At 39.6% G+C, this 13,337-nt stretch overlaps 1 protein-coding gene across 11 annotated transcripts in view; it reads left to right on the forward strand.

The window, feature by feature from the left end:
• LOC108233872 (unconventional myosin-XVIIIa) overlaps positions 1 to 13,337 on the forward strand; it is an 83,092-nt gene that overhangs the window by 53,608 nt on the left and 16,147 nt on the right. For all 11 annotated transcript variants that reach the window (XM_017412584.3, XM_017412587.3, XM_017412594.3 and 8 more), the window contains 13 exons: positions 188 to 277; positions 455 to 574; positions 736 to 850; positions 2,029 to 2,156; positions 3,179 to 3,333; positions 4,845 to 4,968; positions 5,102 to 5,302; positions 5,506 to 5,616; positions 6,088 to 6,192; positions 6,375 to 6,521; positions 6,681 to 6,794; positions 7,737 to 7,853; positions 8,770 to 8,853. In XM_017412584.3, coding sequence (XP_017268073.1) covers positions 188 to 277; positions 455 to 574; positions 736 to 850; positions 2,029 to 2,156; positions 3,179 to 3,333; positions 4,845 to 4,968; positions 5,102 to 5,302; positions 5,506 to 5,616; positions 6,088 to 6,192; positions 6,375 to 6,521; positions 6,681 to 6,794; positions 7,737 to 7,853; positions 8,770 to 8,853 — 1,611 coding nt within the window. The remainder of the gene's footprint in view (positions 1 to 187; positions 278 to 454; positions 575 to 735; positions 851 to 2,028; positions 2,157 to 3,178; positions 3,334 to 4,844; positions 4,969 to 5,101; positions 5,303 to 5,505; positions 5,617 to 6,087; positions 6,193 to 6,374; positions 6,522 to 6,680; positions 6,795 to 7,736; positions 7,854 to 8,769; positions 8,854 to 13,337) is intronic.

Consider the following 13,337-nt stretch of genomic DNA (forward strand, 5'->3'; position numbering starts at 1 on the left):
ACCCCCACCCCCCTTCAATACTCCCCTTCAGTTACACAGTCTTGCATCACTTTCAAACTGCATCACCTGACAATTTAGTGTGGCCCATCCTGTTATCAAAGTTTGACACTTCTTCTGATGTCTAATAATTCACGGTTTTATCTTGTAACACATCATGTAAAATATATGGCTGCAATCTGTGCTCCAGGAGGAGATACAGCAACAGAAATTGAAGCTGGAGAGAGTGGAGAAAGAGCGGAATGAATTGAGACTGAACTCGGATCGATTGGAGAGCAGGGTGGGTCCCTTTGTCTTTGTCACTGCACTCTGGGAGGATGGTGTTTGAGATTGGTTGTGGAGTTCTGCTCTTTCTTTCTTTCCAAGTTAAAGATTTGATCAGTAACATGCACTGGGGCTGTGGCGAATATTTTGCAGCTTTGCCTCGCACTACTTGTGTGTGTGTGTGTGTGTGCAGATCGCAGAGTTGCTGGCAGAGCTTGCTGATGAGAGGAGCACCAGTGAATCAGCTTCCCAGCTGCTGGAGACTGAGACTTCAGAGAGGCTCCGCCTGGAGAAGGACATGAAGGATCTACAGGCACACTTATATATATATATATATATATATATATATATATATACACAAAATCAGAAAGCAACTTGCACTGTTTCAAGAAGTATTTGAAAAATTCCAATTTACTATGCCTGAATTACCTCTTTGTAACTAGTTTTTTTTTTTTCTTAATTGGTGCGTTCCAGGTTAAGTTTGATGCCACGACGAAACAGTTAGAATCACAAGAAATGGAGCTGATGGAAGCACGGCTCATGAAATCTTCGGAGCTGAATGGAGAGATGGATGACGATGATGATTCTGGTTAGTTCAAGCTAAAAGCTATCCACAGGCCAAATATAAAGACAAATTTAAGGATTTGCACTGCACTGAGAGCACTCTTTGGTACTAGAGTCAGAGCTTTTTAAACATTTATTTCAAATTCCCTGATTAATTGTACCTTTTGACACCAGCAGCAGCTTGACTAAGCCTCCCTAATGGGCATGTCAGCTCAGGTCAGGAACATAATTTACCGAATCGCTCATACCAGAATTATCTGCGCAGTTTGAAAACTTCTCTTACACTAATTGTAGCTGCAGGAGCGAGTAGCTTTGTTTGACCGTTCCAGCAGGAAACAAGGCTGTTAGGCTCGGCCGCTTTTTGCATAATGCCGTCAAGAATATTTTCCAAGTTCGGGATTTACCGCTCGCGGATTAAGATGTTCACTTCCAGGCATACGACTAATGCCCGCCGCTGATTGGTTTCCCCCTGCTAGAAAATGGAGCGCCTGCTGGGAGCATATTGTCCATGAGGCTTTTTCCTCCCCTTTCCAATACCACCTCCTTTTCAACCCACCTCAGCAGACAAGCCATTACAGAGCATATCAGAATTCTTAGATGAATGAGAAAGTAATCGTTGGGATCAGAGCTGGTGGCCCTGCAAGTTGTCATTATGCTATATATATGCTAATGAGCAGCACTGATGGAGGAGCCCGTGTTGGTATGTGAAGGAGAAATGGACAGGCGCTGAAATGATAAGGCTTGGAAATGAACCTGAACCTGAATGCCTGCCTGGCCGCTGTTTTAGTTCTGATAGCCTGTGACAGCTCCAGAATTAGGGTCGGCAAAGAACTGTGGAAAGTGCCACTTAGACATGTCCTTCTCTTAACTGCTATTGTAGTGTGCTCAGAATTCCTACCTAAGGTTTATTCAAGATTAGAGTTGAAACGCAAAGGCTGCTTTGTAGCTTCCTGCGGAATTTTTTGACCCCGAAAGGTCAGGTTTTGATGAAAGAAGCTTTATTTCCTGAAAGATTATATTATGTTGGTCCTTGAACGCGATAACCATCTCAGCCAGTACAGTGCACTCGATAATCCACAGCATCCATCATTTCTGAGCTTTTGAGCCTCTTTCTCTGTGCCCCCCCGCTATGCCTGCATTAAAAGCGGGAGACGCCCAAATGTCACAGAGACATTTTCTAAAATTGTATGTCTTTTCCTCCAGGAGGAGAGTGGCGGATAAAATACAACAGAGCCGTTCGGGAAATGGACTTCACCAAAAAGAAACTGCAGCAGGAGCTGGACGACAAGCTGGAAACGGAGCAGCAGAGCAAAAGACACGTTGAGAGAAAGGCAAGAAACAAATGTGTAATTTTAAAGTTCCTCATTAAAAACTATGAAATGAAACAAAAAAACATATTATTCTGAACTTTATCAAATTTATGCAGTTTGAAAGAATTTACTTCAGAAGTTTTCCAGATATATCGATATGCATTTCTGAAATGTGGGTTCACACTCAATGTAAACAAAGCACTCCAAGCAGCAGCGTTTCCATACATCCAGCGAGGGACTTGGACCCCGATGGTAACTGCTTGTTCCTTTTTATTGCACTTCTGGAATGGAAGCATTGCACTGAAAGTAGAGGAGATAAACAAACTCATTCCCTCACACTAGCATCACTGTGATACTAACGTAGGTATTGATTGGATCTATCTGCACACCACTACTGGCCATAGTCTGTGTAGGTAAACAAATACGGTGGAATCAGACAAGCGTAGAACCTTGGAGCAGACAGTGGAAGTATAAGAGTGAATCTGCTGCTAAATGTGAAAGAAAACAAAGATTGAGCAAGACGACTGTCAGGAATAATTATCAGGAACCGAGCAGGGCAGGGAAGTGCCATAAAGACAGAAGTCAGGATTCAAACGTGTGGCTTTTCTGAATCCTCTTCTAGATCAACAAGTTTACCATTTCAGCCTAAGCTGTATTTTGTCTGCATACTTGACTCAACAAATCTGATCTTAAACACGTCAAAATTCTTGGACTCTTCACTGGACATCGCCATGGTTGACTTATTTTCAGTCCCTTTGGCTCTTTCTGTAGGTAAACTAACACACATAGTAGTTGGCAGATGGCCACACTTTCCTTACAAAGTTTTACTTTAAGGAGACATTAACCACCGAAATGAGTAAAAAAAAATGTATGTGTTTTGCTTCTTACATTATGGACTTTTTTTTAACCAGTCTATATGACTTTGCAGTGAGTACCTTTAATATATGACTGCTACACACATGAAAATCTTTAAAATTATCAGTAGTGACATGCATTAAGCTGCCATAAATTAATAATGATGTTTTTGTGTGCGTGTGCTGCAGCTGGCAGATTTGCAGGCAGATAATGAGGATCTGCAGCGCTCCGTGCAGCAGCTGAAGAAGAAGTGCCAGAAGCTGACGGCCGAGCTGCAGGACACCAAGCTTCATCTGGAGGGCCTACAGAGCCGCAACCACGATTTGGAGAAGAAACAGAGGAAGTCAGTTTCAGCTTGCTCGCATCACTCTTTCTGCCTTTCCATCTTTTTTTATATATTTTTTTTAATTATAAACACACATCATAGAGATCTTACAGTTCTGTTCCCTCTGGGATTGCCCAGCACCCACTCACAGAACGCACAAGTTTTCTGTAATTTGAATAGTGGCTGAGATGGTCTGTAATCTGTGGAATTGCATTAGCAGAGAAAATGACTTCGACTTTAAGCGCTCAAGAAGCTATGGCTGTGGCAGAATGTGATCTCTCCCCTGTGGCTAATTGAAGATGCTCTGTGGGTGAAATTATTTTCAGCTGCACTTCACAGAGAAATACAGGGAATTACGACGAGCTGTCAGCATGAAACACTTAGCTGTTAAGTTCACTAACAATAAATGTTTCTTCTCCAGACGAGGGAAGAAAACATTTTGCAGATTCTTAAAATCCAGTGCTAAGTTTATGCCTAATAGAAGTGGAAGTTTAAACAGAATATAAGCTAAATGCATGTTTAGTTGTGCGAGGAGGGTAGCGTATCTCTGTAGGTTTCTATTTTGTTTCATTCCTTGAAATAATGTATATCACCTGCTGCCTTTAATGGCAGAGTTTTGGACTAAGATCATTCTATGGTAAGAAATGATGGAGTTGTAACCTTTTGGGTCAAACCTTGAAAATAATCTTATGTGCAATCTCACTCTGAGTATATGTTGTGAATATCTGTCAGCTACTACCAGACCAAATCTTAGTTTAATATTTGTGAAATTCCCTGAGAAATAACCATTTCAAATAGCTGTGGGGGCCATCTTGGACTGGGTTAACTCCAAAAGTTGATCAGTTGAAGATGTACTGTCGATATTTACGTTCTGTGAGTTTCTTTGAAATCTATCCAGTAGTTCATGAGATAATTTGCAAACAGACAGTGTTGACTCCAAATGTTAATGCCAAGGTTTTAAGCGGAGATGATTGCCCAATGTGCTGTGCTCAAAGAATATGTTGTGAAAGATTTTTAGCTACTACTACATCAAATTTTAGCTCAATATCCGTAAATTAGGCCAAGTCCAAAAGGGAATCTATTGTAAATGTACACCCAGTAATTACTTTCTGAAAGTTTCATTAAAATTAGTTTAGCGGTTCATAAGATATTTAGCTAATGGTACAGACGAACACACACATAGACAAAAGCAAAACTATTATCGTCTGTATTTACCTTTTGTGGCAGGCAATAAATCATAGAGTTGATTCATTGGTTACTGTCTCTAAGTCATATTTTTTATGTCAAATGTATTTTTTAAAGAGCTGCTTTGTTAAGGAATTGAGTTTAGAAAGGAGTTTGATAACTGATTTGTGCCATTTGCACCCAAAATACGGTATATCTGTGTTTTGCTGTAATACTGTAAAGATTTAGGCATAATTTGTAGTTTGGGTGATTCCAGATCCTTCAGTTTACACTGTGTTTTAATACAAATTCTGGATTTTCTTGGGTTGCTCTTTAGTTTGTCTGTTTGTCTGTGTGTGCTCCAGATTTGACCTGGAGCAGAGCCAGTCTCAGGCTGAGGTACAAAGAGAAAGGAGCCAGCGGGAGAAACTGGCTCGAGAAAAAGACATTATGACTGGCGAGATATTTAACCTCCGCCAGCAGCTGCAGGTGAGCTTCTCTTCCTTTTTCTCTCTCTGTACGATGAACTGTAACCGTGCCGATCCAAACATGCACTTCTTCTTTCTTTCTCTCTCTCTCTCTCTTTTTAAAATTTTTTTGCTGTGTCCACTTCCACCTGCAGGACAAGGACACTGAATTGTGCGCCACCAGTGTGAAAGTGCAGCAGCTGAACTCGGAGCTGGAGGATCTGTCCTCCCAGGAGTCGAAGGATGAGGCCTCATTGGCCAAGCTGAAGAAGCAGCTTCATGAGCTCGAGGCAAAAGTGAAAGACCAGGAGGAGGAGCTGGACGAACAGGCTGGAACTATCCAGATGTTGGAGCAGGTACTGAGTTGTTCCAAAAATCCTATTTCTAATGCTAAAACCTGCTTCTGTAGGTCGAAGTAAAGTTTTAATCTAAAACAGTGCGCTTTTCTAGACCTAAAAGTCTGCAAACAATAAAAGTTCCTAACCAATATATTCTAATGTATTTTTTCTGGGTATTTATATCCTGAGTTGTTATGTGCGTCTCCTCATCTTGTACTCAGACTAAGCTGCGGCTTGAGATGGAGATGGAGAGGCAGCGGCAGAGCCACTCCAAAGAGATTGAGAGCAGGGATGAAGAGGTGGAGGAAATCAGGCGGTCCTGCAGTAAGAAGGTAGACGTTGCTCATTTTCACTCTTTGTCTATTATTTTTCCTTTTCTAAGCCTCTCGTCTCCAGACTAACAATTAAGGCCCGTTCAAGGGAACATTGAGAAACAGACACTTAGATTCACAAATGCCTTAAAGTTTCACCCGCTCTTTTTTTGCAGAAACCAACACATTAGTAAACTGGTTTTTTCCAGCTCCTTTTTGGAATCAAGTGTTTCATGCAAAAGTATTGTATCCTTAAAAATGTTGCAAAAATAATGTAGTGTTATGAATAATACAATGCTAAGAAGCACAGCATTGGTTACATTTATATTCACAACTTAACATTGTGTCATTACAAGGTTATACTGTAGCTGAAATAGAGTTTAAATCTCTGACATGAAAAGCAGTGGGCGTTGTGCATTCTGTCAAGAAAATCTAGGCCTTTATTGTGTTTGCATCTGAATCACCTGTGTCTATATTTTGACATGTATGCAGCTGAAACAGATGGAGGTTCAGCTGGAGGAGGAGTATGATGACAAGCAGAAGGTCCTGCGTGACAAAAGAGAGCTGGAGTCCAAACTTCTGATTACCCAGGACCAGGTACTTCCTTCACTCTGCTTCTGCTCTCTGTCAGCGCAGTTAAGTGTGTGATTTGGTGTGGGCCACTTCTTCTGATTGGAAATAAAAAGCTTTTGAGTTTGAGAGGCAGTGTTAGTTTTAAAGGAGGATAGATGGTCGTATGTGTTATAGTGATGACTGAAGAAGAGTGGTTTGTCATTCAGGTGAGCCAGAGGGACGTGGAGACGGAGAAGAGGTTGAAGAAAGACTTAAAGAGAACCAAAGTCCTTCTGGCTGATGCACAAATTATGCTGGACCACCTGAAGAGCAATGCCCCCAGCAAAAGGGAGATTGCCCAGCTCAAAAATCAAGTACGTAATCCAGGAAAACAATTGCCTTCACAATGGCACTGTAGCCTGGTAATGAGTGGCAATACATACCACAAAAATAGCTAGTAATAATCCTTCATCTTGACTCACTAACGTTTGTCCTTCCCATCCTGCCTGCCTCTTTCCTTCTGTGTCTCTCAGCTGGAAGAGTCAGAGTTCACTTGTGCAACTGCGGTGAAAGCTCGAAAGAGCATGGAAATTGAAATCGAAGACCTGCACATCCAAATGGAGGATGTGGTCAAAAATAAGATGTCGGTGAGTTTCGCATCTGATTAGAAAGTGTCATGAAAGTGCACCCGGCGATGTTGAGTGGAAGGAAAAGACCTGTGCTCGAGTCATTTACTCGACAAATCGTATATATTGATCAGCTCCGCTTACGTCTTTAACACAGAATGGATTTCTGATCACATTTATCTGTAATTTAACAATCGGTGTCTGCATTAAAACACAGTAATGGACAACAGAGGAATTTTGTTTGCATAAATGTTTCAAAACTCTTCCTTTAATGAGAAAGTAAAAGCAGAAACAACAATGTGTAATTACTTAAGGGCCTGTGCATATCAAATTTTCTCTCTTCAGAATGCAGCGGGATTCTCATTAATATGCACACATCAAGCCATGCTGGGATATTAAAATAATAAACGCCCTTTGGCATATGTCTGATTTCACCATTTTTGCTCTAATGGATAAATGAGCTTTATCGAATGTGGTTTTTTTTTCTCTCAGTTTGCTCATTAATAGCTGTCTCCCGAGAGTTCTGCCTACATTTTAGACTCATAGACTGCAGATATTTGTGTCTCTTGGGATGACACACAGTGTGCTGTGTGCTTGTGTTTTAGTTTTTAATTGCCACATTTATGGCGAGGGAGAGTCTTGTAAATGTCTGAGATTAGAGAATGCATATCGAGTGCCAGCGTTTAGCCTATGAACACAGACGATGAACTCAGAATAGGACATCACTAGCACACTGCACTCGCTGCACTTTTACACGCCTAAATGAGCCAATTGATTATCTCCAATTGGTGTCATCCTCCAACCAGAGCCCCTGTCCAGATTGTGTTTCGTTGCCATTAGATGAAATTCCAGCACTGCCACGGGCCTGGACAGCTAATAATTGTTTATTACACTCAACAGCTCATGAATAAACCCTTTCATTCTATCCTAAACTATGTGTTTCCCTCTCTGTTTGTCACTTAGTTGGATGAGCAGGTCAGCCGTCTGCAGAGAGAGAAGAACGACCTGCAGTCTCGTATGGAGGAGGATCAGGAAGACATGAACGAGCTGATGAAGAAACATAAAGCTGCTGTTGCTCAGGTAGCTCAAGCTGTGGAGCTTCTCAACCACCTGTTTCATTCCATTAAGAAAAAAAAAAGTTAATTATTGCAAGTCATGATTATGTTTTTGTCCATGTGTGTGCATGTGTTTGTGAGTCTGTCTGTTAAAATATGTCATGAACTGGATGGATTTAATAAAGTTCTCAGAAAATAATAATTGGCTGTACACCTACAAGTGATTACCTATTGGAGTCAATGCAATTCAAGATGGCCTCCACAGCCAACTGACCTTAAAAAACAAAAAATGACTATAACTCAGTCAGTTTAACAGATATTGACCTAAACTAAGTTGTGGTATCAGCTGAGACTAATCCCAAACACATTTTCTGAACAAAATACACCAGACCTTTATCTAAAATTTGCCACTAACTATTTGGAGTCTACTCTATCTGTCTGTGAGCAAAATATCTTATGAACCACAGGCCAAAGTTTACAGAACCTTTCAGGAAATAATCACTGGATATACTTCTACAACTCATTAACTTTTGGAACTCACCAAAATAAAGATGGTCACCATAGCCAATTGGTCTTAGAAAACACAGAATTGGCTACAATGCAGTAATATTTTTAGATATTGTGCTAAAATCTCAACATGTACTCCAAGTGCTGGTCTTTGTGTGAGGTTTTTGCTTGAAACCTTAGCAGTAGCTGTTGGGGTCAACCCTGTTTGTTGGCAAAAAAATCTCATAAACCATGGGACAGATTGACAACTCTGTCATTTCTCAGCACAAGGTGGAGAAATGACAGGAAATCCTACGCTTTTTTATATTATTAGTGATTTTCTGCACAGATAATTCAAAGTATACCTCAACACTTTAAGCTTGTTTTTCTTGGACAAGAAAAAAAAGTATAGTGATTCTTTGACTGTTGTTTTTGTGTGTCTCTACACGTGATAGTCTGCCAGGGACTTGAGCCAGATCAGTGACCTGCAGGCCCAGCTGGAAGAAGCCACAAAAGAGAAGCAGGAGATCCAAGAAAAGGTACAGTACAGAGAAGTATTCACAAGCTGTACGGCTGCCTCCTGGGAACCCGTCTGCTGCCTCCACACTTCTCTCTGATTAGGCCTCAGCTTTTCACAGAATTTCTTTGATTATTGTGACCAAAAATGCTGGGTTTGTGTGGCAGCTTACTTCTCAGAATTACAATGCAATCTACATGTAAATTGTACAAATCTGAGGAAAATTTACAGTCAAGAAGGGGAAAATGTTCTTTCGCTTCTTGGTCTCATGTATAAGAAGGCACGTATCAGCAAACCGTTACAGAGATAAAATTAAGAGACTCATTTAAGACCTTTTATCAACATGAACTGACCACTTCTGTGAGTTATCCTTTGTGTGTTTTGGGTTAATTTAATTTAAAAACACATAAGCACTTTCTTTTAAACAAATCACAGCAATTGGAAACCATTGTGATGGCAAACTCAGCTTATAAAATAAATACAACCAGATAACAGTACATAACATAAGAAGCAAAACCTTAGAGCTGTGATTATTCCAATCCACCGGAAAGCAAGAAGTGTGCCGCTTTACCCTCATACATGGAAAAGGCTGTTTTCAGCAGTCGTTCACAACTGAGTCATTTTTTAAATGTCAAACTGCTATTTTGTAGAAACCAGTGGGCCATCAATTTATGTGCACTGTAATGTACATACAGAAGCATTTTTGTACTCTTTCAATTGATTTTATTGCTTTGATGCACATTTAAAACATGCTACATTTCAGATGCTGTATGTTAGGTTGGATACAAAACTCCTTGTATTGATAACTAGTTACTACAGGCAAGTCTGAAATCTAAAAGAATAAATGAGAAACATTTAATTTATTTTCATCGTCCAATTATTTTTATCCTGTTCAGGGTTGCCAGTACATCACAGGTTCAGCACAGACTCAATGCTTTCACACACACGCACACCTGAGGACAATTTAGAAGCTTCATTTAATACGCATGTTTTTGAACTGTAAGAGAAAACTGGAGAAAACCCACGCATGCACGGGGAGAACATGCAAACTCCACACAGTAAGTCCCCAGCTGAGATTTGAACCTGCGACCTTCTTGCTGTTAGGCATTATTGCTAACCGGTGGATGCAGTCCAACCTTCATTTCAGTGAAAGAAATTGTTACATGTTAATTTGTAGAAATTTAAAGTAACTAGAAACAAAATCGGTCAAATACTGAAGGAAATAAAAAATAAATATATATTTTTTTACATCAAAAAATGCCAGGTTTCAATGACTTTGTTTGGTATATTGAAAGTATTATTACAGTATGTCAGTTTTCTCACAAAATGCACAAAAATCTGCATTTAAAAAACAAAAGCATTTTATTCCGGACACCTTTAGCTCATTTGTGATAATAATTTGAAGCTTTATACTCAGCCACCAAAGTGATGAACATTAACATAGCACAAAAAGTAAGAAAATTTGTGTTTGGTCAATTATTCCTTTGTTGTAGTAATGCTTCTTAACAACAAATCTTATACTGTTAGAAAGGTTGTTTATTGTGCCTTAAATGGTGCCACATTTGTAAGGAAAAATGCATTTGTGGGTTGAGCAAAGTTGAATATGTGGGTTGTTCCCGTGAAAACCTTGCCAGATCTTCTCTGCAACAGCTTACTCTACTGTTGCCTCGTGCTTTTAGCTTCTGATACCCCAGGTGCTGACAATCAGGTGTTTGTCAGCCAATCAGGTGTTCGTCGGCCCCTGTGAGTGTGGGCCCTGCTACAGTGGTCAATTGGAGTCTGCTCCAAGCAAGCCACATTTGACCAAGTTGCAGTATTATTTGGAGTGAGCCCAAGTATGAACTCTAAAGGCCAAGTTTCATATGAAAGGTGGATGTCAGAGACTGGCTGTGAAGTGCACAGCCCACGAGATGTGACTCTGCAGACATATCTCCACAGTCCGGGGAAACTACCTCCAAGCTGATCCAACACCTGTGGGCATGATGCTTATTCCCAAGTGACCAGCACAACCACGCTGGCTGATTTGCGACAACTGCTGGTTGAATAAATGGATGCCATCCCACAGCAGTGTGTGACCAAGCTGGTGAGCAGCATGAGGAGGAGGTGCCAGGCCGTTGTGTTTGTGTATGACTCTTCCACATGCTTTTGAGGCCCCTGTTTGCTAAATGAATAAATTATTAAGTTGCTAATATGTCTTGTTTCTTAAGACTTTGATCATCCAATCCAGCAAATGACACCAAACAAGTGTAAATAGCAAAATAAGCTGTTGGGCATTGGCAGAGAAGATTTGACAAGTTTTTTTTTTTTTTTTTTATAGACACAACCCTACTTAACTCTGCTGCTCAAACCACAAATGTATTTTCCTAATAATTGTTGTACTATTTAAAAGGAAACTGTTTGAAATTTAAGAAGCATTGTTGCAATCACATCAACAAAACAGTTTCCTTAGTTTTTGTACTGATTTTAAAATGCATAAATAAAATAAATGTTATGAAAACCATCAGGTGGGATAATTGTCAAAAAGATTTCATTTCCTCTTATAAATCTGGATTAAATTTTCTGACCCGGACTACTTAACCTCCATGTACATTATCAGTCAGAGGATGAAAAGCCTGCTGACTTTGGTCATCCTCTGACCTTTTTCTTCAGCATCACTAGCAGGTCAGAATTTTCACTTAGTCAGTGAAATATTTTAACAACCAACAGATGGCTTGGCAGTAATGATTTGGTCAAATTTTTCTGGCTGCACATCAGCACGTTAACATTGTCACTGGGAGCGTTTCGGCGTGCTGACACGAGCATATAGGTCAGAACTTGAATGTGTTTTTGTCCAAAATGTCACAGAAGCTGCTGTTGCCACTGCAGTCTGTCATTTCCTGCTTTCATGCAGCACAATTATAGCTCACGAACAAAAAGTGTTCTGTTTGAATCACACTACTCTCGCATATCTATAGCTACAATGTTTTTATCTGATTTTGCCTACTTTTGAGCTGATTGCTTAAATTATTGTATCCTGTGAGGTGTCAGCTAATGGTTTGGAATAAATGTAGATTCACATGGTAAAAAGGTTAATGCATCTGAGTTAGGCCTGTTTTTATAATAGAGCTTTCATCATGTTTTTCTAATGGAGCACCATTTGTTCAGAGAATAACCTTTAGGTGTGTCACATCATAATGTGTAGCCATTTTCTTTGTTGATGTGTTGGTTTGCAAAATGGATTTTTTTTTCTGGGCCACTGAATTGGAGTTTAGTTTGAAAGTGGTAATACTTTGTGTGTGTGTTTGTATGTAGATTGTATCAACTCAGCTGTAGTGATTCATATAAAGAGCATTTTGTGCTTTAAACTGATGGTCATCATGAGATTTTCACTGTGTAATTTGCTTTTTCTCTCTTTGTCTGCGTGGGTTCTTTCTTTTTTAGCTCTATTCAAAAAATATGCAATCCTAAAATCATTTTTAAAGGGATATTATGGACATTTTTAAGTGAGACTCTCTGGAAATGTTATGAGCAATAATATCTTACTTTATGTAAAAGCTCCTTGAACGACCTCAGTTTGGGAAACAAAGATTAATTCTGACTGGACTGATAAGCTAATGGTTCGTTCGAATACAGCCAAGACCAAAGTGAATTGTTGCCCTCCTAAAACAGCTCCAGTCTCCATAATTTCAAATTGATTCATGCAAATGCTATTTCATAAACCTTTACAATGTTATCTGTTTCTAAATGCACATTTATTTATGTTGAATTCTATGGGTATTTACAAGTGTAATGCCTAAGACAACAGAAATGTCATTGGAAGTTGTAGTTACCACCACTACAACACATTAAGCTGAAGTGTGCTGTAGCAAAACAGATCAACTTCAAAATATGAGCTTAATCATTTTTCTTTCATACTAGAATCTCTTAAGCACCGAATCGCCAGGCAACACCATAAGCTCTCTACCTCAAATATTAATCCTTTGTCATCTAGTTTTAAACTTTTTATATAAAACTGCAACAAAATAAGAGAAGAACTGTCAAAAAAGCACAGAGACAAACCTGGTACAGAAACACTGATGTCTAAGCAGGAAGCAAATACACATAAAAAAATATTTTTCGGAGTGGTGACAGTTGAATTTAGAACAGTGTTGATAAATATCGTTGGATGTCTCGGCATGGAGCGACAATCGGTGGCCAGGCATTTTTCGGTGTGGGGGTCATAGTTAAAAAGATAATGGATAATAATGGATAACGTGTGACGTGCGTCATATACGTCCTGTGTGTTTGTCTCTTTATTAGCACCAATCCAGTGCAGCCCTTTGTATTATTTTTGTTGTCCTGTGAAAACTGGCAACAATGTATAGGTTTAAACAACAGCATTGGAATTGCTTTTAAATTTAGAAAATTTATGTTGTCTTAAAGCTTAAACATCTGCTTTGGAAGTGGCTCCACTTGGACTGTATTGATGAGTAGACCCCCAGGTTTATTCAACCACGATTTTATAAAATTTTACACCTCCATCAGTTT

This window comes from Kryptolebias marmoratus, linkage group LG13, assembly GCF_001649575.2.
Source record: "Kryptolebias marmoratus isolate JLee-2015 linkage group LG13, ASM164957v2, whole genome shotgun sequence".
Lineage (NCBI taxonomy): Eukaryota > Metazoa > Chordata > Actinopteri > Cyprinodontiformes > Rivulidae > Kryptolebias > Kryptolebias marmoratus.